The sequence below is a fragment of the Meles meles genome, chromosome 12 (assembly GCF_922984935.1).
Source record: "Meles meles chromosome 12, mMelMel3.1 paternal haplotype, whole genome shotgun sequence".
Lineage (NCBI taxonomy): Eukaryota > Metazoa > Chordata > Mammalia > Carnivora > Mustelidae > Meles > Meles meles.
In genome coordinates this window covers 47,882,971-47,907,123 of record NC_060077.1, presented here as the reverse complement: position 1 = coordinate 47,907,123, position 24,153 = coordinate 47,882,971, and the positions used below count along the sequence as shown (strand labels likewise).

Here is a 24,153-nt window from a genome sequence, read left to right as displayed (position 1 = left end):
AACAAAAAAACAACAAACAACAAACTAAATGCAAGGACTCTTAAATTTAAAAAAAGAAAGAAAGAAAAGAAACAACTGTAGCAATTAAGCATTCATGGAATTCACAGCAATATTTGCACACTCCCGCCACCTCCTCTGACAGATGGTATTCTGTGCTCCTTGCAAAATGCAACCTCAGCGCAGCTAAAGCACGCTGCCTCTCCTTACCCAGAGGTTAGCGAGCGAGACGCCGGCTCGGGTCTCTAAGGAGTACACATGAGTCCTCCCCAGCAGGAGCTGTTGGCTGTGGGTTGCACAGTAAGATGGAGCAGACAGAGCCATGAGTCTGGGGTGCCCAGTGCTGCCAACAGTCATGCCACACTGAAACCATCCATGTCTCCTCTGCAGTGAACAATGCAAAAGCCATAGTGCCAGAAACCGTGAGCAAGAGACGCTCAGATGCCATTGTGATTGCTGGGGTTTTTTTTTATATGCTGGCAGCACGTTAGGTTCTAAGAATAAATTAAGGGAACAATTACATAATCAGTCTTAGCCTCCATTCCTGCTATAAAGATACGACTGGAAACAGTTCTGCATGATGCTCTTATGCAATCAAAGACCACTTAAGAAAACATTAAAAAAAACTCTCTCAAGTACTTATCCTGGCACATGAAAATAACTTTTGCCAAAGAGAATTGTTGGTTTAAAAAAAAAAAAAAGAAAGAAAGAAACAAGTGGAGGAGATTTAAAACCTAACATTCTTTAACACAGTAGAAACACACATCAGATATGAAACTTACTCTTGTAATCTTTTTCTAAAATAATCATGATGAGTGCTCGCTTCGGCAGCACATATACTAAAATAATCATGATGAAAAATCAGAGGGTAAAAAAAAAACCCAATACTACTAACTGCATCAAGGTTGGGAGACTGTGACCTTGTTTTTACAACAACTACGATATTACATTGTCGACCTGCCCAGGATAAAGTCGGGTTCCCTGGCATGGCCAAGCAGGCCCTCTGTCTTCTGGATCTTTCTCCTTCTCTGGTCTCAGCAAACACGACCCCACTCCCCTACCCTGACTTTATCATCCATCCATGCTAAAGGACTTGCTGTCCCCCACCTTGAAAAGACCCTGCTGTTGCATGCCCGTCCTTTGCCTGCTGTGTCCAATTGAGTATGCTCAGAGTATTAACTATTTACTCTTCCAAACTCAGCTCAGAAGTCATGGCCCTAGGAAGCATTTCCTCCCCCTTCACCGCGTTCCTCATTTCCTTGTTGGGGAGGACAGCAATCACAAAGGGCTGCTCTCTGCTGCCTCCCTGCCCTTCCAGAGGGTATGTCCAAGGGTGGGGCCCACGGCAGCTCCTCCATAAACAGGGCCATGCTGGGCTTCACAGCAGCACCCGAGTCCCCGTCCCTGGGAAGGCAGGACCAGGGCTACACGCTCATCCCACACTGACCCATGTCGCCAGTGGTTAACAAGACTGAAGCCACAGTCCCAGTCTCAAATATCAGCGGTGTCATCTTTGTATGCCCTTGCACCTCTTACTAACTCTTCTGAGCCTCAGTTTCCACAACTAAAATGATAGGATAAAATTACTAACTAGCCCACAGGAATGCTGTATAGAGTAAGTCAGTCTACTGGGAAAGCCTGCAGAACAATGCCTGGCAAACAATGACACTCTTAAATATTAACCAGTTTTACTGGGAACCGCCTTCTTCCCTGGTAAACCTGAGGGAAATTTTACCAGCATAGCACCTGGATTCTGAACCTCTTCAGACCTCTGTGCTAAAACACACAGGTCTGCTAAGACGTCAAGAGGTGTGCCCAAGGGCAGCTGAGGGATGACACGTGACTACAGGTGTGTAACCCACACGCAGAGCTGTCTCTCCTCTCTAGGAGAGGCTTTTCATCAGGTACCACAGACCCAAACCTTGTCACCACTGCAAGAACAAGAATGCCGCAAGCAGAGTGGGCCACCAAGGCTTCCAGGGCCAACAGCTAAATAAATCATGAGCACAACACTTTGCTAAACACCAGCCAGCCTCCTCGGGCTCTCACTCACAGCGACCAGTGGCAGATTCTCACTATAATGCCTCTGTATGTTTACTTACACAGACATAGTAAGTTAATACTTATTAAGTACCCATTAGATGCCCAATTCTAGATGCTTCAACTGATGAAAGCAAGTTAAGTGACATGCCACAGGGGACACACTAGCAGGTGAGACCAGCCGGGGATCTGAAGCCAGGCCCTTCTCCGCCTTGTGCCCTGATGCTTTGTACTTCACTAAGACTTACTAGAAGAGTCTGCCCCTGTGGGTTTGACTGGGTATCCATGGACTTCCTAGACACCAAGAAGTCAAACTTCACCACATTTTCTAGGGTGGCTTTCCAGCCCCGCCTGTAGGTGACCAGGCTGGGAATGGGTGGGGCCAGAGGGTGACCCATCACAGCCACCCTGACTTCAGAGCTGCCCGGTGCCTCCTTCTCCTGCTCTACTTAGCAGGAGTGCCTTCCCAGGTGGAAGGATAGAGACTCTCCAAACAATCCCCACCAGCCCCTGCCATCCACCCAGGAGGAAAGTCTGGAACTACTCATTCCTGGAGGCGCTCGGTATCCACATCTTCTGCAACAGAGGAAGGAATGGATCGAACAGCCTCAGCTGGCTTAGTGTTAGTGCATTTCCTTCATTACTTAGTGCTAATGTGTGCTTCCTTCCCACACACTGAATTTGTTGGGACATTTCTAATAGAACAAGGAAACGAGAGAACATAAATGCATGTGAAATTAAGTATTCTTTCCAAAGTTCTAACCACAACATGCCTATTAGCAAATGGGTGCACTGTTCTCTAAATGAGTGCTCATCTGTGTGGTCCTCACCATTTAGGTGTCGAGAAGAGGCTGACAGTCTGAGTCTCATTCAGAAAAATGTGTTATTCTACTGCACAGGTCAAGTTTAGCAACTATGAATATGGAATGTTTCCCAACAGTCCAGTCAGGCAGATCCTTTTCTGGTTGGCCATTCTCAAGCAGCTGGAACAGGAAGGAGGTTAAGTAAGAGCATAGCATCCTTGGGCACTTCCCTTCCATTTTTGGGTGGAACCGTCCCACCGATTCCAACATCATGCAGGGTTCAGAGAAGGAATCCAGAGCAGAGACCCAACAGCAGCTCCACACAAGTCTGTGGCTGTTCAAGTCCTGGGGAGCTGGAAATGGCCAATTGCAGCCAACATGTTGCCTAAATTAGCTCTGGCTTCAGCTTTAGCTAGAGCAGACAAATATCAGCAAGTGGCAAGTTCTTGTCTTCTATCTCCTCCACGAGCAACTTGGAACAGTGTGAACCTAAAGAAAGGCCCATCGTGACCAACTGCTGTGTCCCAAACCTGGAGGATTCCTGTGAATTTGCAGCTTTCTTCTTTGTAAGTGTTGGGGAAACATCCATCGTCAAGGTGATGCCCAAGGAAATCAGATTTGTTCGCCTTCTTCAAGTGCTTCTGGATTTGTGAGAGAATTAAATCAGATGGTAGTTGTCAAGAATGACACAAGACAGCCACATTCCATTTCCAGGGGACTTCGGAAACTGGCTACCTCTGTGTGTTGGCCTCCAACCACTGTAGTTATTTCTTGTATGCCCACACTGCAAGCAGAAAGCCCACATGGTTTTCCCTTCTGTGCCACTCAACATAGAGTAAAGGTGACCAGAAAACATTATACAAAAGACTCTAACTTCAAAATAGGAATTAACTCCAGAGAGACAGGTCTTTAAGGAATTAAAAATCACATTTCCATACAAACATCTGCCAGAGAAGGAAAAAACAACAAAACAAAGGAAAAAGCTCCCAGGGCGGCAACCCACAAGGGCAGAACTGCTTCAGGATATACAATGTTTTCCAAACCTCTCCAGGATGCATAAAGAGCACCATGTTTCTCCTTCACAGTGGCTTCAGCTCCTTGCTTAGAAAAGTGTTTCTGGTATGCAGCAGCGAGGGCTTCAGGCCACAAAGCTTCCAAAGGCACACACTACCTGTGAGATACTGGAGTGTTCTAAATAGCCTGGAGATGCTCAAGGGCCCCATGGTTGACAGAGTATCACAGACCCATCATTAAATCCACTCTCAACCCCTTAGCCCAGAGCCAGGCAAGATCTCAAATGTTCCCTCAATTGCTGAAAACTGGCTTTCGGTTCTATTTCCAGAGCCCTGGAGCGTCTCTGTTGGCTGTGAGAAAGTTCAATCTCTCCCAGGTGGAATATTCCATGAGAGCAGAAATACGCTCTTAAGGACATAAAAACAAGCTACCAACGTCTGAAGTTAGAGCAAAGAAAATCTCATTCGCAACAATGGTGGCTGAACACGAACACAGCCCAAGGGTGTCCCTGACCCAGGAGTCTATGTTGCACTGGGTGCACATGTACACTGCATTTCCCAATTCTGTAGTCCATTCCCTACATGACCAGGAAGAAAGGAAAAGCACACTTTCAAATACTGGTGTCAGGGGTTGAATTGTGTCCCCCCAAAAAGGGATGCTGAAGCCCGTGGCACCTGCAAATGTGGCCAGAAACACGGTCTTCACAGATGCAATCATGTTGGGCCTCGGCCCAGTGGCTGGATTTCATGCAGACAGACATTTGGAGACACCCAGATACACACAGAGGAAAAGCCCTGTGACAATGGAGACGTGCATTGGACTGGCACGGCCTAGAGCCCAAGCCACCAGGGATTGCCAGCTGCCCCCAGAAACTGGACTAGGTGACAGATGATCCCTTTCTAGAGCCCTCAGGAGGCACAAGACACTGCTGACTTTCGGCCTCCGGAGCTGCAAGAGCACGCACTTGTGCGGTTTTTGGCCCCCTCTTCCGTAACGATGTGTAGGGCAGCCCTGGACAGTGCATCCACCCGGCGTCCGTCACTTTGTTCCCATGGCTGCACAGTGCCGCACGCCTTCCGCTCGGCAGGTCAGCTGTGCACTCGTGAACGGGGGCGGGTGCATGCAGAAAGTAAAGCTGTTGAGACTGACGCCAGAGAACAAACGAGTATTATGAAATCTCAGGACCAGAGCCTGCCAGGCAAAAGCTTTCTCTTCCCAGCCCCCATCCCTTCCCCAACGGCTTCCTCTTCCCACAGTACTTTGTTACAAGCTGGGGGCGGGGAGAGTGTCAAGACACCCCCCTCCCTCGTTTTCTGAAGGGCTGGCAATTAAATAGCAGATGAATGAAAATTAAAACGAAATCAAGATGTTCTTGTTTCCTCTATTTAAACTCTTATTAGCCGTGAGGGTGGGGGATGCTCTTCCTCCTTAGGAACACTCACTCCTGCGTGTGCTATAGTGGGAAGGAGGGCAAGGCCAGACAACCTGTGGCCATTCCAAGGCCGCTCTTCACAGGGAGCTCTGTCCCTGGCATCCTGGAGTGGGATGAAGACAATCTCCCAATTCTGGGAGTGGGAAGAAGGAAGAAGGCTGTGGAGAAGAGAGACCAGAAGCCTGAGCAAGAGGCAGGGCTGAGACCAGGGGCAGGTGCTTGGAATCTGGGCTGGGCCCTAGTGGAGGAGTAGAATTCCAATGGCTGAGAACAGGGAACACAGAGCCCAGGATGAAGGGAAACATGACCACAGCAGATGTGGCAGGCTCTCAGGCAGTCAGAGTAAGGGCAACTGGCCACAGAGCTGGCCTGAGTTAGATGGTACAAAGTACCGGAAGGTCTAGGCTAAACAGCCCACAGATACAAGACCGCGGTCTTATCATCAATGGCTATGTTTGTCTACTAATCCTGAGTGCTCACACCACCCGCATCCTCACAGCCATCCCATGACTGCTGACACCACTACCACCACAGCACAGGCCTTCAGCACCAGCTTACGGGGGCAGAGCTTATCCTACAGCGTAGGGAGTGGTGGAGGACCCCTGAGAAACAGCTGTGTGTGATCTGCCTCTCCTCCCTCCCTTCCACAAACACTTTCCTAGCACTTACTCTATGCCAGACCCTGGGGATCTAATGACGGATGACAAAGATGGGAGCTCCACCCTCACAAAACTTGTGGTGGTGGGAGTGGCCTGATTGGGAAAAAGGTTGCTATCCAAGGGACAGCTAACCTGGCTTGAGGGAGGCAAGGTGGGCTTCCTGGAGGAAGTGACACCTGAGTCAAGCCCTGAGGGATAAGGGACAAGAAGATACACTGGAGGACGGACTGCATGAGTCAAGGCTGAGAGGAGAAAGGGCAGAAGGCCTACTGGAGGGGCTGAGTATGCCAGAAAACTGTGCTGGCCTCACGTGCCTGACCCACCAGGGTCTCCATGTCCCTCTGTGAGTCACTCTGACCAACTGTCTCGCTCACAGCTCAGCCTTAGAGGCTGTTCTCTAGAATAGCCACACTGAACTGTGCACTTACTAGGGGCCAGTTATGTACCTCCCCAACCTGCTTCAGTTACAGTTATGTACCTCCCCAGGTAGAGGGGTATGAGCAGCCAGTTACACTTGCTGCTCATACTTGTTCGATAATGACTGCACAGACCAGTGAAATGTTAAGAGAAAACAAGAGCAATGCTACAAAAAACACCAAATGCTTAGAAAGTATTCAAAAAAGTCACTAAAAAAAGCAGGGGGGAGGTACTAGAAAGACAACTTTCAAGTATCAGGAAAACATCGTAAAAATCCAATAGGATTCTGCACTTGGATTCTTGAGTCACTTTAAAAACGTCCAATCTGAGGACGCCTGGCTGGCTCAGTCAGTAGAGAATGTGACTCTATCTCGGGATGATGAGTTCGAGCCCCACGTTGGATGTCAAGATTACTTTAAAAAAAAAAAAATCTTGGGGCTCTTGGCTGGCTCAGTCAGAAGAACACAGGACTCTTGACCTCAGGGTCATGAATTCAAGCCCCATGCTGGGAGTACAGAGATTATTTAAAAATAAAATCTTTTAAAAATACGTAAAATAAAAATTAAAAAAAAAATGTAAAAGTAAGTGAAATCTTAAACAATAAATAAATAAAATGAAGAAGCCCAGTCAGGACATGGCAGCAATAGGTGGGAATGACGGGTGGTTTTGATGCCAGAGACAAGAGTCTGGTCAGCAGGCCCAGATGCAAAGAAGAGGCTTGGCATCAAAAAAATGTGAATGGATGAACACTGATAGGCCTGAAGGTGAAGCACAGTGTTTAAGCAACACACGTGCTTTCTGCGGAGAGCTCTTCCACAGGTCCCGAAACTCCCCTTCCTAAGCACACACTGCCCGTCAGTAATCGTGCAGAGCTGGACGGTGTCTCGGCGGCAGAAGAGCAGCAGAGCTGGGAAGGCCATAGGCACGCTCCTGAAAGGCCTCCTAAGCTTCGGACGGAGGGAGTCCCAGGGCTCAGGGAGCCCGTGAGTGGTTAAGATGGTGATGGTGACAGTGACAGGGACCAAAGCTGCAGCCAGAAGAGCTCCCCAAGACAGGACAGGCATTGGAGCTCCTGGCAGTCATGTGAACAAGAAAGGGAGGCGGTCTTCGAGGGCTGGCTGCCATGACAAATGACCATCTGCACATGGCTGACACACAGGAACTGCTCATCTCTTGGTCCAGGAGCCCAAGTCCAAGCTCACGGTGTCCACAGGCCACGCTCCCTCTGATGAAGGCGCTAGGGAAGGTCTGCTCCAGGCCTCCCTCCCAGCTTCCAGTAGTGCCTTGGCAGGTGTCAATGTAACACCAGACTTTGGCCACGTGGCATTCTCCCTGCATGCAGATCTGTGCAAACTTCCCCCTTTTAACAAGGACAGCCGGCAGATTAGATTAGGGGCCGGCTGGCTTCAGTACAATCTCAACTAATTACATCTGCAATGACTCTAGCCAATGAACTCATTCTGAAGTACTGGGTGGGGCAAAGTACTGGGTGAAGTACTGGGACTCAGCAAAAGAATCTGGGGAGCAGGGGGTACACAAACCAGCCAAGAGCAGGGAAGGAGGAGGAAAACAAGCTGAGCGTGAGGTCAGAAGTCTCACCTTGAGCCATGGAGCTCTCCGCTACCTGCTCTCGTACGCCCCAGGCCAGGACTGGTCACCCTGTCCTGAGCCCTGGCCCCCTGGCCCCAAGCCACATGCATGACGGTTTTCTCCTCTGACTGCTGTATTCCACTGGTGGGGACCACGACCTGGTCTCCCCCAGGCTCCCAGGTCCTCTCACCACGCAGAGAACTGAAGCAGAACCACCAAGAGAAATAACTCCCAAGCCCTACCTCTGTGACTCATTTTATTTCCTGTAAATCAAACTGGTTGAAAAGCAGCGACCAGTGCTTGCTTGCATACTTCGAATACATCTGTACACCTGAAGCACTGAAAATCATTTCTCTCTACAGCTTCCTGCGGAGTCCCCAGATAACCTCCATGCTTCTTAAAAAGGCACGAGTGATAAAACCTGGCCTGAGGGTGTTGGCCCCGAGGCACCAGCATCCCCAGTGGATGGTTCTCGTGCCCAGCTGCTCCCTTTCTCCTGTTGCTCACAGCACTAGGGAAGGTGCGAAGAAAAGCCGCTGGGTCAGCACGGAGGGCATTCTGGGCGCCATTTGGGGTCGGGAGTCTGAGTAAGGCCTGGGGATGGCTGAAGGCTTCTTCAGTCTGTCCACTCACAACCCCCCAGGCCTGAGGTTTCGCTGACGCCTGGTTGCAGACATAGATGGATACAAATAAAGATGCTTCCTAGCCAGCCCGTGCTACTGGGGAATGGGGGTCCTGGTCTTTAAACAAGGAAAAGTTCCTCTATGGGAAAAGCATGCTTGGGAGGGGTAGATGTTGCACAGAGCCTCAGAAGATGCTAGACATCTGTCAAATCAGGTACATTTATTTCAGCAGAGACAAGGCAATGACATTTTTTTTTCTTCTGAGAAGGTCGGTCCAGAAATTAGCTAGCAGCTTTATTTATTTAATTTTTTTGCGATGTGCCATTTCCTCCAACTCATTTTTTCAAACTAAACTAGGCTGACAGATTGGGACTGATGAGTCACAGGCAAGGTCTTAATTTAGTTATTACCCGTTCCCTGCCTTCCCTCCAAAAATTTTTAGTATAAAAAGGAAAGGCTACAACTTGACTTCCGTTATCATACTTTCCCCATCTGACTTTGGAAAGCAGATAAAGGGAGCTACAATCTTTTCTACGTTTTCCTTCCTGCTGAGTCCACGACTTTAAAGAGGCAACACTCCAGAGTTGACTTCTTTGTGTCCACCCGCACCTCAAAGCCTTTTTTAAACCTCTTTGAAAATTCCTCCCAAAGGATGAGACAGCCTATCAGTCACTGCAAAGAACACCTCTCTGCCTGTTTAGAGTGAAATGACTCTCAAAGCGGAACCGGGGGCAGGCGCTTCCAGCGGACTTGGCAGCCAACACCTGTGTGCCATGCAGATGCCTGAAAACCAGAGGACTTCCGCGGAGCTCTGAATGATGCCCACCAGCCGCACGCCTGAGGAAAGGTGTCACCCACTTGCAATGAGGGCTCTTGCCTCCTACCATTCTCAAAGACAAACATTCGACACTCCGGAACTGGAAGCACCAAAAGGACCATGATGGTTACTAGTCAGAAATGCCCTGAAAGGTCACAGGCCACCTGCGTGTCTTCCGTCTTCATGCTCAGAAGCTCCACCGTCTGCTCTGATGGCCCCGTTCTACCCCGCCAGCAACCCGCTTTCCACCAGCACCTGCTGGCCTGCCAAGGCTGGTCATATCTCATCCCTGAGGACCGAGGTTTGTCTTCACTTCTGCTGAACCTCTCTTCCCCAGCAGACAGAGGGGCTCTTGGTAAAGATGCAGATTAGAGCGAACTGTGACTAGCTTTTCTCTAACAACCAAGTGACCCGCAGCCCCCACCTGCCAACTCCCCTCCTCACAGGATGCTCAGAGGCAACGTGTTCCAGATGCTCTGGCACGGGATCACTGGTCATCTCTCCTCCACGACAGAGGGTTTGCTCCTATGTTTGTAATAGTTTTTTGAAGACTTCAAGTCATTTTTAAATGTTTGTTTAAAAAATAAACCCACTTTTAAAAGACAATACACAATATACATATCCACTAATTTTCTGTAAGGATAAGGTTACCGAAAATGTCCTGCAATGCTTTCCCTTGATTTTTGGTTAGCCGGAGTACTCTTGTTCAAGTGCAAGCCAGACCATGCTGGTCCTCTACTGGGCACCCTCTATGGCTCTCATCGGGCTCACGATAAAAACAGACATCATCACAATCCATCCTCCAAGATTTCTCCTCTCTCCTTCTCTCTACTCCTCCCATGCCAGCTTTCCTACAGTTCTGCAGGCACACCCCTCAGCCACATTCCACCATAGTAACTCTACTGCTGCTGTTCCACCTACCCTGAATGCCCTTCCCTGCTGGGACAGCTCAGAGCAGGCTCCCTCACCTCCTTCAGACCTATGCTCACAAGTCTCCCCACTGAGGTGCCTGGGTGGCTCAGCCTGTTAAGTAACTGACTCTTGATCTCAGCTCAGGTCATGATCTCAGGATCATGAGTTCAAACCCCACAATGGGCTCTGTGGTGGGTGTGGAGCCTACTTAAATAAAAAAAGTCTCCCCATCTGTAGGGCCTCCCCCACCCCTACCCCACCTCCCCAGCTGGCCTGGAAGTCCTTGAAGCAGGATGTTTGTCTGCTTTATTTACAGAAATATCCCATCACTACAAATGCCCAGCACAGGGCAGGTGCCAGTACTCCCAAAGGGATCACTCTGCATTCCATATAGTTAAGGAACTACTTTATCGGGCACCTTCTGCCTGAACCCACGTCTCTTTCCCCAGAAATGACAGTTTATATACAGGCAGTTCAATGTAACGGACTCTGGCTGTTCCCATTCACTCTGTGTCATCCATAATTCTGTGAGAAAGAGGCCTGGAGAATCCTAGGCCACTGCAATGAGGCCATGCCAGTACAAATCCAGTGTTCTAAAACAGGACGCTCATGCTGACTCCAACAGGGCAGATGGGACTGACCCCGGCTGGGTGCGAGAATGATACGTTTCCCTCCGTAAGGACAAGGTAAATGAGCTCACTCTGTGGTTACAACATGCTGCTAGGCTCTCTGGAAAACCGTGTCCATCCAGATTCCAAGATATGTTTCACTTTTGAAGAGTCTTTACCCTGTACTGAAAACCATCACCGACCTCCATGATAATTATCCCTGCTGACTGAACCATCCTGAGGTGGGTCTAGCATCTCCAGCCGCTGGGGAGCTGCGGTACAGGTGGTCATCCATCACAGTCCCCCTCCTCTTCCTGCCTCTGGCCTCCTGTACGGCCCATGGTGAGGCTAGCTGGCCTTGGCTCTGAGGAGCACTCAACATGCTCCAGGGAAGATGGTGTGCCAGGCCCCTCGGGGTCCCCTTTAGACAGACAGCAGTCACTGCGTGCAGGGGCTCTGGCTTCACAATCCCCCAGCGAATGCTGGACTGAGTGATAATGAGGAACAGTCTAACATGCTGACGAGATCGAGAAATGTCACGTCTATGGCAGTCCGCTAATTTACTAACCTAGTTATTCCATCAGTGCAGAATTGAAGTTAACCTAACATGGCTCCTTCTCAGTGAGGTCATGTTGACGGCTATCAACCTCCACTCCTTCTGAAAGCACACGACCATCTGTTTCCCAGTCCTCCCAGCTCTGCCAGCAATCCGCCCGAGGCTTGCCTGCTTGCTTGTGATGGTTAGGGCTCACCCACTGCTACCACCTTGGTCTCCTTTTGATTTTTTTAGGCAACATCTGCCTGGCAGTTGACTTAGAACTTCTTTTATTCTTGGTGATATTTTAAAGGTCATTTGTTATTTCTAAATTCTTTCCATTCCCTGGAATCTACGCCCCGAGGGCTGGCACTCACTTCAAAATATAAGGCCTCTCTGTTCACTTATTGCACAATAAGTGGTATCTATTTACTGAGCGCCAGTGGTGTGCCCAGCCCGACGCCTGGTTTAGAGCCGACATTTCACAGTTCCGCCGGTTGGAGCAGCGAAAACGAGGCCAGCGGCTGACTTCTGCTCTGTCCTTATACCATCAACCCCAAGAAGTTAACCATCTCTCCCTTCCCTCTTCTGTGGTTTGAAAAGCCCCACGGCTATCGCTGGCATTTTATTTGATTGCGGCAAAATACATATATATAGAACAGAAAATAGATCAACCATCCGTAGGTGTACAACTGGCGGTTAGTAAGTACATGCACAAGGCCGTGCCTTCACCGCCACTGCTCTCAGAACTCTTCCATAACCCCACACAGAGGATCCATCCCCCTTCACCCAGTCCCTGGCAACTGCTGATCTGCAAGTGGTCTCTCTAGATTTACCCCTTCCGGATACTCTGTATAAATGGAATCATACACTCTGTGACCTTCTGTGTCTGGCCTATTTCGGTCAGCATGATGTTTTCATACCCACTTTATCAGGCGTGTTAGCAGCACTTTGGTCCTTGATTACAGCTGAGTATTATTTCTTCGCAGGGACAGCCCAAATTTTGTTTCTCCGCAGTCACCTGCTGATGGACACTCGGTTTGTTTCTACTTTCTGGCTGTTGTAAACGGTGCTACTATGAACACTGGCACACAACTATGATTTGAACTCCTTTTTTCGATGCTTTTAGGTATACACCTGGTAGTGGGATTGTTGGGTTATAGGATAATTCTGTGTTTAACTTTTCGAGGAACTGCCAAACTGTTTTCCATAGCGGCTGCACCATTTTACATTTCCACCAGCCACGTACAAGGATGCCAGTTATTCTTTCTTTTCCTCAATTCTGACTTCACTCGGGACTTTAGGGCTCCTCAAACTATTCTTCCAAGCTTACCTACTAGTCTGGGGCCTTTAGCGAATAAATTTTAAAAAGCAGAATTCAATAGTTTTCTCAAAATCCACCAGGACATACTGTCTTATAATATTTAGATTTTTACCTCCCACCTCTCCCTTTGATTACGAGAACGAGCTTTGCTATCTGATGCCTGGATATGGATTCTAACCCTCACTTTCCAGTCGTGTGTTCCAGCTTCCTCCCTTGTAAACTGGGATGTTGAGTGTTTTCGTTTATTATGGCTGCGGTAACAAATCACCACAGTCATTCGCTTAGAACAAGAGTCATTATCTTATAACTCTGGTCAGAACTCTGAAATGGGTCTTGTGGGGCTAACATCGAGGGGTTAGAGCCAGATCCCACTGAGGGCTCAAAGAAAGAATCTGCTTTCTAGCCTCTTACAGCTTGTGCCACAGTCCTTGGCTCAAGGCCATTTTCTCCATCTTCAAGGCCAACAATGGCGAGTGAGTCTTCCTCACATCCTATCACTCTGACACCGACTCTGCTGCCTCCTTCTTCCACCTTCAAGAACCCCGGTGATTACCTGGGCAAACCTAGATAACCCAGGATCAGCGACCTCAACTCCCCTTGCCACGTAACCACGTATTCACAGGCGCCAGGGATATGACGTGGACATCTCTGGCCGGCATCATTCTACTTTACTTAACACAATAACAGCAATACGTTCCTCTCAAGGGTGTTTCTAAATTCTTTCCATTCCTCAAGATACATAGTTCTGAAGACTGGAAGTCCCTTAGAAGATCTCTCTACTCACTTACTCAACAAATACCCACCGAATTAATGAAACAGAGCATATAAAGTACTTAGAGCCTGGTACCCAGTAAGCACTTAATAAATGTTACCCATCATCACTGTATGATCCACGTATTTCATAATCCCTTTTGGCCATGGGATTGTAGCCACAAGAATCCACTTCATAGTCTGAACATTCTGGGACCAGTCTTCCTAAAACCCAGCCAAGCACTACTTCCTTTCACAACCATCAAGTCCAACACAACTTCCCCTTCACTAACCTGTGTTTGTGTTATAACAATAGTGGAACCGGAGCACGACGGCTCCCCTCACCATGTCCCCTGACCTCGAGGAGATGAAGCACAACATGTGGCTGGTCAAGAACTCATGATACCACCTGGTTCCTATAGCAGAGCCGAAGCTTCCATCACTGGGTCTCTAACCTGTGTCCAGCCTGCAGCCTTCAGCCCCACCTGGCTCAAGGGTCTGCAACAAGACCCTGAAACATGCTGAGCTTGGTGCTCTGCACTTTACTCCCACACGAAGCCTTCCAGCAGGTCCCCAAGGCCAGCTGCACAGAATTCACTGATTTTGAAGAAGCTGATGATAGGTTTTCCTTCAAGAAGAGGCCATCCTCCATCGGAACCACACCTTTTACTGAAGGTGCTCACCTCTACCTCAGATGTTGTTGAGATTCCTCTAATGTCACAGAGAGAAGTGGGAGAGCATGAAGCTGGCCGAGACCCCAATGTCTGTTTCTAAGCAGCTACCCTGACATTGATCATTATGTCCACCTGAGTTTGATGCAAGTGTTAACTTTTATCATATCCGGTCCTCAGTTTTCATGATTTTTCTCCTTCTTGTTTTAAACTGTTTTTCATACTCACAGGTTGGCAATGAATCCCAGAACAGATGCTTCCTTCCCCTGGTGTCAGCTGCACTAGTCCTTGCTGAGCCTGGAGCCCCAATTCCCCTCCATGGTGGTGGTTCTGTCACAGAGTCAGCAGGCCTGGGGACGGAGCAGCCTCCATACTAAGGTCTTCAGATCCAGAGTAGCAAGTGGGCCCCAGGTCTGGCCTGCAGTCTTGAGAGTCTGGTGTGTGCTAGTCGAAGATCATCACGAGGACACTTGGGAACTGGCACAGGCTTGAGTGGGAACCGCTGTGGGACTGGGCCTTGGGACTCTGAAGGGCCCGGTCTCCTTCCCCAAGTACAAGAGGCAAGATACCACTACTCAGGCCATTCCATTTGCAGTCCAGACCTTCAAGCTCTCTAATGAACACCTCTGGCCTTAACTGTAAAGCCTCAATCCTTCCCAACCCCAGCAGGCAAACCTGAACTCAATCCTCACTGCAACAATGCGCGCTCTGGTGTGGTGCCACACATGTGCCTCAGTACACCCAAGGTGGCAGAATCGGAGACCCCCGCCCATGCATCTGTCCCTCCCCTCCGAGAGCACAACCAGGATCCCTCCTCCCCACCACCGCTGGACTAGAGCTCATCCACATGTCCCTCTGTCGGGACAATCTCATGGCTGCCTCCGAGCCGTGGTGGGGGTAATTCTCCTTCCCTTTCTCAAAAGGCTGGGTCACACATCCTTCCATTCATTAGCTCTTGACCACAATTTCCTTCTGTCTCTCAGAAGCCATATTATCTTCCTGGTATCCCCTCCGGTTGTTTCTTTCATCTAAGGACAATCCAGCCTTGCCAATAACGCAGAGGAAGAGAGGAGAGCACCTCCAGCCCTTTTATTGTCCTCTGGCACAGGAAAAGTAGCTCTCACCTGGGTAGATACAACCAACTGTGGCCCAGCCCATAGCCTGTGGGTCCCACAACAGCTCTTAGCTTGCTTTTCTGCCCTAAATTCCAATTCTCAGATCTTCAGATAAGCTAATAATCCTTCCTGGCGCCCTCTGAAAATTCCCCAGCAAAACTGTAGCAACTGCATGCTTTCTGTACTGTTTATGCTGTTCCTGGGTCAAGGGTCTGCCAGGAAGGCCGGCTCTATCCTGTAGGCCGGCAAGCCCATTGGCCCAAATATCTTCCTCACTACATTCTCTCACTACTGCAGCAGGCCAGGAGCTTAGCTGCCTCTGCACCCCTCCAAACCATCAGCACCCCTAGAGGTGGGCAAGCCTACTCATCTGGCCCACTCCTTTGGTTCTGTCTTGAATTTATTTGGGAAAGAAAGGCTATCTACGTTTATTTTATGGTTAAAGAGATTATGACAAGAACATAAATGTAAATAAACAATGATTAATTATACTGAAAATGGCATGAGTGAGGTTTCATTTCGGTAAGAGCCTCAAAAGAAAAATAAAACAGGATGGTTCAGGGAATAAGGCACAATAACCGTGAGATTGAGTGAGAGAAATTCAGAGTATTTTCTTTAACAGATGACAGCTGGGTAATTTTAATTAAAAACTCTATATTTAAAATAGGAATATACACCGACTACACAAACCCTACTTGATGAGGGAACTCAGTTCTGCTATTCTGAAACCACTGAAAAGCTGGAAAATTATGTTTCCTATTTCAATCGGTTTAAAAAAATAGGTATTAACTTCCAAGAAAACAAATCTTTAAAATCTATAATCATTGGTGGTATCTTTTGGGTTGTACAGGGCTATTTTATACCAAGTTATAGACAGGTACGCTGAGCCTTGGTCCCTGCATCTAACTCAAGATTTTTTAGCAACTTTCATTTGATATGGCTCAGAGATTATTAGTGGGGGCTATATGGTTTTCCGTAAATCCAGAGGCACTAAAACAAAATGGTCCTTGTGGCAGGACCTCTGCTCTAGGGTGTCTAACTTTCCCATTCACAGGGAACCACTGGGCAGGTCACAGGTCAATGGGGAGGAGCCTATAGGGTACAGAGCATCAGGGACCCTGAGGTCGTGGAGCTCTGTTCCCGTGCTGCCCTCAGGCTGCTGTGAGTAGACTTACCCACGACAAGAATCCAACCTATTTGTGGCCAGGAGTTTTAATATCAGGGTTATACAAACTTCCATCACAGTCACTTTCATTTAATAACACTTTCCAAAAGAGCAATGGAAGAACTGGAGAGACTCGTGCTCCAGATCTCAGTAGCCCAGGAATCCGAATCGGCACCCAAAAAGAACCTGCTGGCAAATTTGTCATTCTGCTCTCCTACAGAGCCCTTTGAGCCAGCACCAAGCCCAAGTTCAGGCACAGACCTGGTGGGGTATTTACTGACCGGAGCATATAGTCCTAGTGAAAAAAAAAAAGAAAACCCAACAAAGCAGGGGGAAAAAAAAAAAGTAACTTTTTCTGTTAGGTTTTCTCTAAAAATGTATTTGAGTGCAATTAGATAGTCCATTAGAAAATCTCACTGAGCCTTTCGTCACTATCAGGGAGCATTATTTTCTGTAGTCTTCTCTAGATGTTTCTATTGGGAATGGGGTGGAAACAGTCTGTTTGGGACAGTTCTATGAGATCCTGTTTGTGTGAACAGCGTGGGATTCTCTGGCCAGGTCAACAGTCCCCCCTCCCATTGTCACTGGACCACCTCCTAGTGCAGGGAGGCTGGTGGGGCGGCTCTCACTAGCGTGGTACCTGCCATTCCTGGTATCGTGCTGCCGCATGTTCTTGATAAAATGAATCTTCTTAAAGTTCTTTGGTCTGGGCGAACCTGAGAGAGTTCGACATCTGAAAAATAAAGTCATTTCAAAAACACGGTCAGTTGCCTGCAGGACAGCTGAGACATCTCCACACAAAGACAGGAAGGAAGACCAGACAAATGGTTTGAATCACCCCGAGGATAATGAGGACAATACAGCTAGAAGCGAGGAAGCTTTAAAAAAACAAAACAAAACAAAACAAACCAACGAAAGACAACTTCCTTGATAATCCTGATAATCATTTATATGGGTCTCTGGAAAGCCAGCTAATGAAAACTATTGTCCTCAGTTACAATAACATAACCCACAAGGATTCCAAAGCCATTATTCTTTCTTGTCATCTTAAAAAGAATCCTCCTGTATCAACACTGGTAACGGGAACAGAAAACTGTAAATTTAAAGAATTTACAGGGGGAAGAAAAACACTGGAAAATTTAGTTTAAGAGCAAGGCCAAATCATTTTTCTTCCATAGCAGGACTCTGGCCTGAACCACCTGGACGGCTGTTGCAACTTAACTTAACTACGCCTAGAAATCATGGCTTTACTTTGAAAGGGCGGCTGTTTTCTTTTTCTCCTCCAGATTCATTTTTAAATGAATATTTGTTGAACAAAATGACTTGGATTCAAAATTACTTTCTTCCTGGAATATATGACACCGCTTGCACTACAGGACTAAGAGAACACACCACAGGCTACAAAGATCTTGTTTGTGTATTTTTCAAAGTTACCTGGCAAACTCTAAAGTTATACAACTGTAACAAGAAAAGGGGCAAGAAAAAAAAATCAACAAATAAGAGTCTGAAGTTTGGTCCTGTCTTCAGAAAGGGAGCTGCGATGTCTGTTTGGGTTTCTGCTACCCATTTTTTTCTTTCTTTTTTCTTTTTTTTTTTTTTTTGGTCTACTTAAACCTGTCTGACCACTGGCCCTAAGGGCTGGCTCCTGCCATGGAGCGTGGGTACTTGGGACCTTAGGCTTCAAAGAGTGAGTTCTGGAGCAGTGCCTGGGTTCCCAAAGCCACGCTGAGCTCTGGGCTGGGGCCACCACCGAAGTTTGGTCAGTTCTGAACCCTGAGGCTTCAGGTAAGACTGACAAGATGACCCAACAAGAAGGTACAGCTGAGGGCTGGTGGGCCGTGGGGGCATGCTGGGGTACAGGTGTGGGCAATAGGGAGGGTCACAGACCTGCACAGCAACTCCAAGGGCCCACCTCAAGGGAAACTAGGTGCTGTCCCTGGCCTAGACGTCAGGTGTATGTTTCCCCAAGCCCCCTCACTCACCCTCTATAAAAGACCCAGTCCTCCTAGAAGCCATTCCCTGAGAATGAAGAGAATGATTTTTTTCCCCACTTAACTTGGAAACAACAACAACATATTGAAGTGAATGAGTGCAGGCTAAAGCAAAGACATGGTATCAGATTCTTGGTAGCTTTCCACATCAGGGCAGGGTCCATGGTCCATGCACACCACCCACGTGGGCCTGTAAGATACTCGCTGCCTCCAGCCCCAAACTCACCAACTCTGACACCCCATCACTAGTAATATTTCAGATCCCTCCTGGCCTTTTGTGAGGAATACACACAATGTTATATACAAGAGATTCACAAACTGTCAAGTGACACATTCATATACACCTGTACCAACAAGTAAATATTTGTATACAAATCTCAGTGTTGTGATTATTAACATACCATTAACTAGAAAGCATGCATATTTTGTTACTATTTGCTTCCTTTATTCTTAAAACTGTAGCTATCACCACTGGTCCTGAATTTTTGGTTTTAGATTCTTTCAAAGACCTTTATTTAGTTGATGTTTCCTCCACTCGGGGTTTGAAAAGACGGCACCCATCAATCCCCCTTCCCACTCCAAGTTTCCAAACTCAGAGTTAGTCTTAACTGAGGTTCAATAGCACGGTGCCTCAGTCTGCCTTCTTGGGGCAGCTCCCTGGAAGCAGAACCAGGATCCTGAACTGCCTCAGTTCTACCTCCAAAATGACCATATGAGTCTACAGGCCCCAAATGTCTCTCTCATACACACTACACACTGCAGAAGGTTCTAGAGACATGTAGCCACTGGAGAGAAGACAATCTCTGAAAGCATAAGGCTATGCTTCCACTGGTTTCTGGAGAGGGCCAAGTGTCCAGAAGTGTCCTCACATCCTTACCCTGCTTCCCCCCAAACAGCAGAGCTTCCTGAGCCAGCCACACTGAGGACAGTGGGCCAAGGGCCGGACCGTGAGGGTAAAGGATAGGTACTCCTGCCCTCAGCAGCCAGAAGCTGGTACCCTTCAGCACAAAATTCCTCTGCCTCCTGCTAGAACTGGAAGTTGGCAAAAAGGCCACAGGTGGTTGTTGGCACTCAAAGGGGAAGGAGGCAGCACCAGTAATCACTAAACGGTGCAGTAGCCAGTATCCATCAACCCAGACAGGCTGGAAAACAGGGGCAGGTGGAGATGGCTGGCACATCTGCCACCATCAAACTGAGGTTTTTCTGGACACCTCGTAGCAATCTCCTGGGCATTATTAAGAGTACCAGGTCACCACCAGGCAGGTGTGACGTCCAAAGCCTCTCATTACGAATACTTAACTCTTGGAGTTCTAGGCAGGTGCAGGACACTAAGTTACTAGCAAACTGATATGCAAGAGAAAAGTGAGACTTCAAAAATAACGTTATCAGCCCCTAATTATAAGGGCATATGCTACTAATCCAGCCCCTCCTTCAGCAAGTTGTGTGTTGTCTTGCATTTTTTTTTTAAAGCATTCAACTAAACCACCAGGGAACCTAAGAAATGTTTTTAAAAAGAACTGTGGCATTAGCAACAATTGCCAAGGAAACTGGAAGACTGAGCCCTCAGCTTGTGGCAGGTTAAGCAAAGAATTAATTTCAGTATCCATTTAAAAACATACATCTTAAGTCATGCAAAATTAAATTAGGATAGAATTAAATTAAAAACTAATTTAATGAAAGATTAGCTCTTTCTTGTTAGCACTGATTACAGCGTACACTTAATTATGCAAAAGGTTTTTAATAGATGCCTTGCAGCCATTTGTTCAATGTGCTGAGTTTAAAAGCAAGTTGGGCTAATAGCCTTCCGCCCCCACGGTTCCCAAAACACTTCAGTATCCTTACTGGTATATTCATTTCACAACACTGCGAGCTACAAAGGACTTCAGAGAACAGTCAATTTGCCCTCCCATTTTACAGATGGGAAAATTGAGGCCCCAGAGAAGCTAAATAAAATGTCCAAGGCCATGTAACCAGTTAGTAGAAGAATCAAACCAAAAATTCAGGACCCCAGACTCTCAAATGAATATCCCTTCTGCTTATACCATACTAATTTTATTTCCGAGAAATAAGTACATTTCTAAGTTAGCTGTTATTTTTATTCCAATTGTAGTTCCACACAGCATTACATTAGTTTCAGATGTACAATATAGTCATTCAGCAATACTGTACAGCACCCAGTGCTCATCCTTTCTAAGTAAATATTAGAACTTTGGGGGAAAAAAATCTATTATGGGAAATAAAGCCTTCCCAAACTGCCCAGGTTCCCCTGGTTTCAGACTTGTTTTTTAAATTTTGTAATTTACACAAGATTTGTTGGAAATTAAGTATTCTGGAAATAAGAGTTGGATAAGCTATAGCTAAGGCAGATAAGCTCTTTTTACTGTGGTCATTTGTAGCAACAAACGACTGAAGGGTGGAGGGCAGAGGATCAGCCTGGGTGGACTCTGGAAGGAAGGTACAGAGGTGAACACGTGGCACGTGACCAGGCACACAGCACGGTACTCCTCCTCGCCCTTTTCCCCACCCCCCCTTTAACCACCTGAATCCCTGAGGACAGAGTAACATATTTTTACCTGGTTTTCGCTGACTCACAGCTACCACACTGTTTTAACTAAGGCTTCTCACAGCCTCTGGACACACCCAGAGCTTTTTAGTCCTATTCACTGATTTCCCCATTTGTGGCAAGAGTGACCTTAACCTGCTCCAATACCAAAGCCGCTCAGAGTCACCTGAGAATATTTTTCCTCCACTTTCCAGGATTACTCTGGACCAGAGCCAGCTCCCTAAGAGGACTTTTTGTGCAGCTTTTTACAGGACTACCTAAGGAAACAACCTTCTCCCAACATTTAATAGTAAGGGATAGAAGAACCCTCACACCCAAGCCACATTAATCACAGAGCCACACGTCATTCACCCTAAAATGGTCCCAGAAATTACATACGTTTTCAGAAAGACTTTGAAAGTGGAAATCGGACTGTCTGGCCCTGACTTTTGTCTTTGCGACATCAGCAGCTGGACTCCACTATCACCCAATACTTTCGATCAGATCCGCAGGCTCTAGGGTGAGAAGCCTCAGTCCACAGTGGCGCTCTCTCCAGCTCAAACAAGGAGCCCACACTCCCGAGCTCTGGACAGGAACCAAAGCAAAAGGTGTGCAGACGTGGATACCGGAAGCTGGTCTAGCCAATGGGAGCATACGTTCTTCCATGGGCCTCCCTCGGCGCAATCCAAGCGCATGCCCCGTGAAGCATCCGTGTCCCATCCTGGCTCAGTTCCTTCTGCGGTAGAGCACCCCCTGACCAACCCCGCTGAGTCGCCGTGAGGACTGAAGGAGCTATGCTGTGTGAATACAGTCTCCTATACTCAAGAAGGGCCAGGGGAGACTAAGGCACAGATGAGGGTGGGCGGCGAGGTGCAGGACGAGAGCAAGGAAAGCTGCCGGAGGCACAGCACAGTTCAGCAACTGCTGTCACCCAAACGCCTCGCGAGCACCTTTCCAATCCCAATGGAGAAATCACTTTCAGCCCAAGAAAGCCCTCACAGCTATCCCCATTGAGTTTCCCCAGCAACTGGTGATGGAGTCATGTGGTGGGCACCTGCTAATGAAATCCAGGATCGTGATCACTGTGTCACTGCACCTAAGAAAGCTGGGACAATGATGGGCTCGTCTTCAAGCAGCAGCTTTCCCATTGCAAAGTAAACAGCATCCCAATCCACCACGCAAACTGGGCTTTCCCAATACATAATTGAGATTTAATACTGCTCTAGTGGTCCTCAGACTTGGTGTTTCCAAACTATGAGTCTGGGGATCAGACCACCATTTAAAAAGATTAATTCTGCTGATGAAAGTCTTAAAAAAAAAAAATCAAACTCTGGCTGTCATATTGTACTGCAGGCCATTTACATACACATAAATGCAATAGTAAAAACTTACCGCCGCAGAGGGGCATTCTCCTCAATATCTTCCAGGGTCTCCAAGGATGATCTCTGGGAGATGAGGCGACGTCTGCAGGAAAGAGGGAAGAAAACTGACACGTTAAAACCGGATTGTAAAATGAACCAGGCATTTCTGTAACCTAAAGCTGTTCTAAAAACTAAAGTTTATTAAAAAAAAAAAAAAGAAGAAGAAGACTAGACAAAAGCTGTCTTTAAGAGGCTGTCATGTTCCCAGCCTGCACCCTGAATGCCAGGCCCATCTCACCCTGCTGAATGTTGAGCATTCCCCCTGGTTAATAGGGCCACTTGATGTTGATCAGGAAGTGACGGATGTTTTTATGCTGCAGTTTTATCAAAAAAGACAAGGTCCCTCTTACTTTATTTGGAAACTGTGCAGTTTTTATAAAACATTAGATAATACTGTTAAGTATTCAAGTACCCCATGGTCTGAACCAAGTTAACTGATAAATATTACATTTTAAAACCGTATTAATTTTTTTGTTTATTTGACAGAGAGAGATCATAAGTAGGCAGAGAGGCAGGCAGAGAGAGTGAGAGGGAAGCAGGCTCCCTGCTGAGCAGAGAGCCCAATGTGGGACTCGATCCCAGGACCCTGAGATCATGACCTGAGCCAAAGGCAGCGGCTTAAACCACTGAGCCACCCAGGCGCCCTTAAAACCGTATTAAATAAAATCTCAAAATCATTAGGATGCAATAAAAAAAATTATGGTCTCTGGATGGCCATGATTTCAAAAGCAACTAGCAACATGGAAGACATTACTCCTTTGGGAAAGTTTCTCCGGGACTGTAAGATTAGACACCTGGGCATGATTAGGCAAAACATGGACTCTTTAGGGATGCTAAAGAATTGCAAACCACCAGCCAAAACCTCCTTAATCTAATTCCTTTTGCCAGATGAAAGAACGAACAGGTTCTAGTTAACTGAGAATATCTGTTAAAGGGATCAGGGTGGTATGCAGAAGCTAGTAACTTTACAATCAGTCCATTTGAACAAAGACCATTATTTCATAGTAAATGGTTTGCTGAGGATGTAGATGGAAAAAAATCTGATTGGGCTTTTATCTTGATAAAAGGGGACTATAATGAGAAGGATAAGCCTATTTTATATTACATTTGAAAAAATTAGGTTAAAAACATGCATTTATAACCATGTTCTAATCTGTCCTAAAGAACAACAACAAAATGAAATGCATGTCCCTTCTTCTGTGTGTACTTTTTCTGATCATTACCCTGGAATCTTTTATGTCTTACTCTTAATAAGACCATCAGGTCATTTTTGCAAATGATTCAAGGGCTTCATCAATTTTCTAAGTGCCTTTCCTAATCTTTTTATATCAATTCCTTTCCAAAAGAGTCATCACACCCCTTCTTCTTTGTTCTTCAGTGGTAAACTGGTATTCTCTCAGACCTTCATTTACTAATGTGGGAATACCAAGAGTTCTAGAACATTACCTTCAGTATCTTCATGACACACCGGACCTTTTGCAAGATCCGCAGTGTCACTCTGCACTTAACTTCCACTGAATTTCTATTTCCATAATATTCCCAGATTTCTAGTAGTCAGCCAGACCTGAGGCAATGGCTGTGGGGAGACACTGGTCTTACCTGAGAGGGGTGCATGAGGGCCCAAGTGGGTGGGAACTGATTTTATAGGTGGCCAATTCATTAGTAAGTAGGACTGTCCTGAGCAGCCCTGTAACTCCAGGGACTCGGCTACACCAGGATCCCTGTGA

The 24,153-nt window shown here is 47.2% G+C and overlaps 1 protein-coding gene across 1 annotated transcript in view; it reads right to left on the bottom strand.

The window, feature by feature from the left end:
• Positions 1 to 24,153, bottom strand: part of CABLES1 (Cdk5 and Abl enzyme substrate 1) — a 111,531-nt gene that overhangs the window by 41,954 nt on the left and 45,424 nt on the right. The window contains exons 2-3 of the mRNA XM_046025505.1: positions 22,398 to 22,469; positions 17,113 to 17,205 (exon numbers count right to left, since the gene is read on the bottom strand). Of these exons, the coding sequence (XP_045881461.1) occupies positions 17,113 to 17,205; positions 22,398 to 22,469 (165 nt within the window). The remainder of the gene's footprint in view (positions 1 to 17,112; positions 17,206 to 22,397; positions 22,470 to 24,153) is intronic.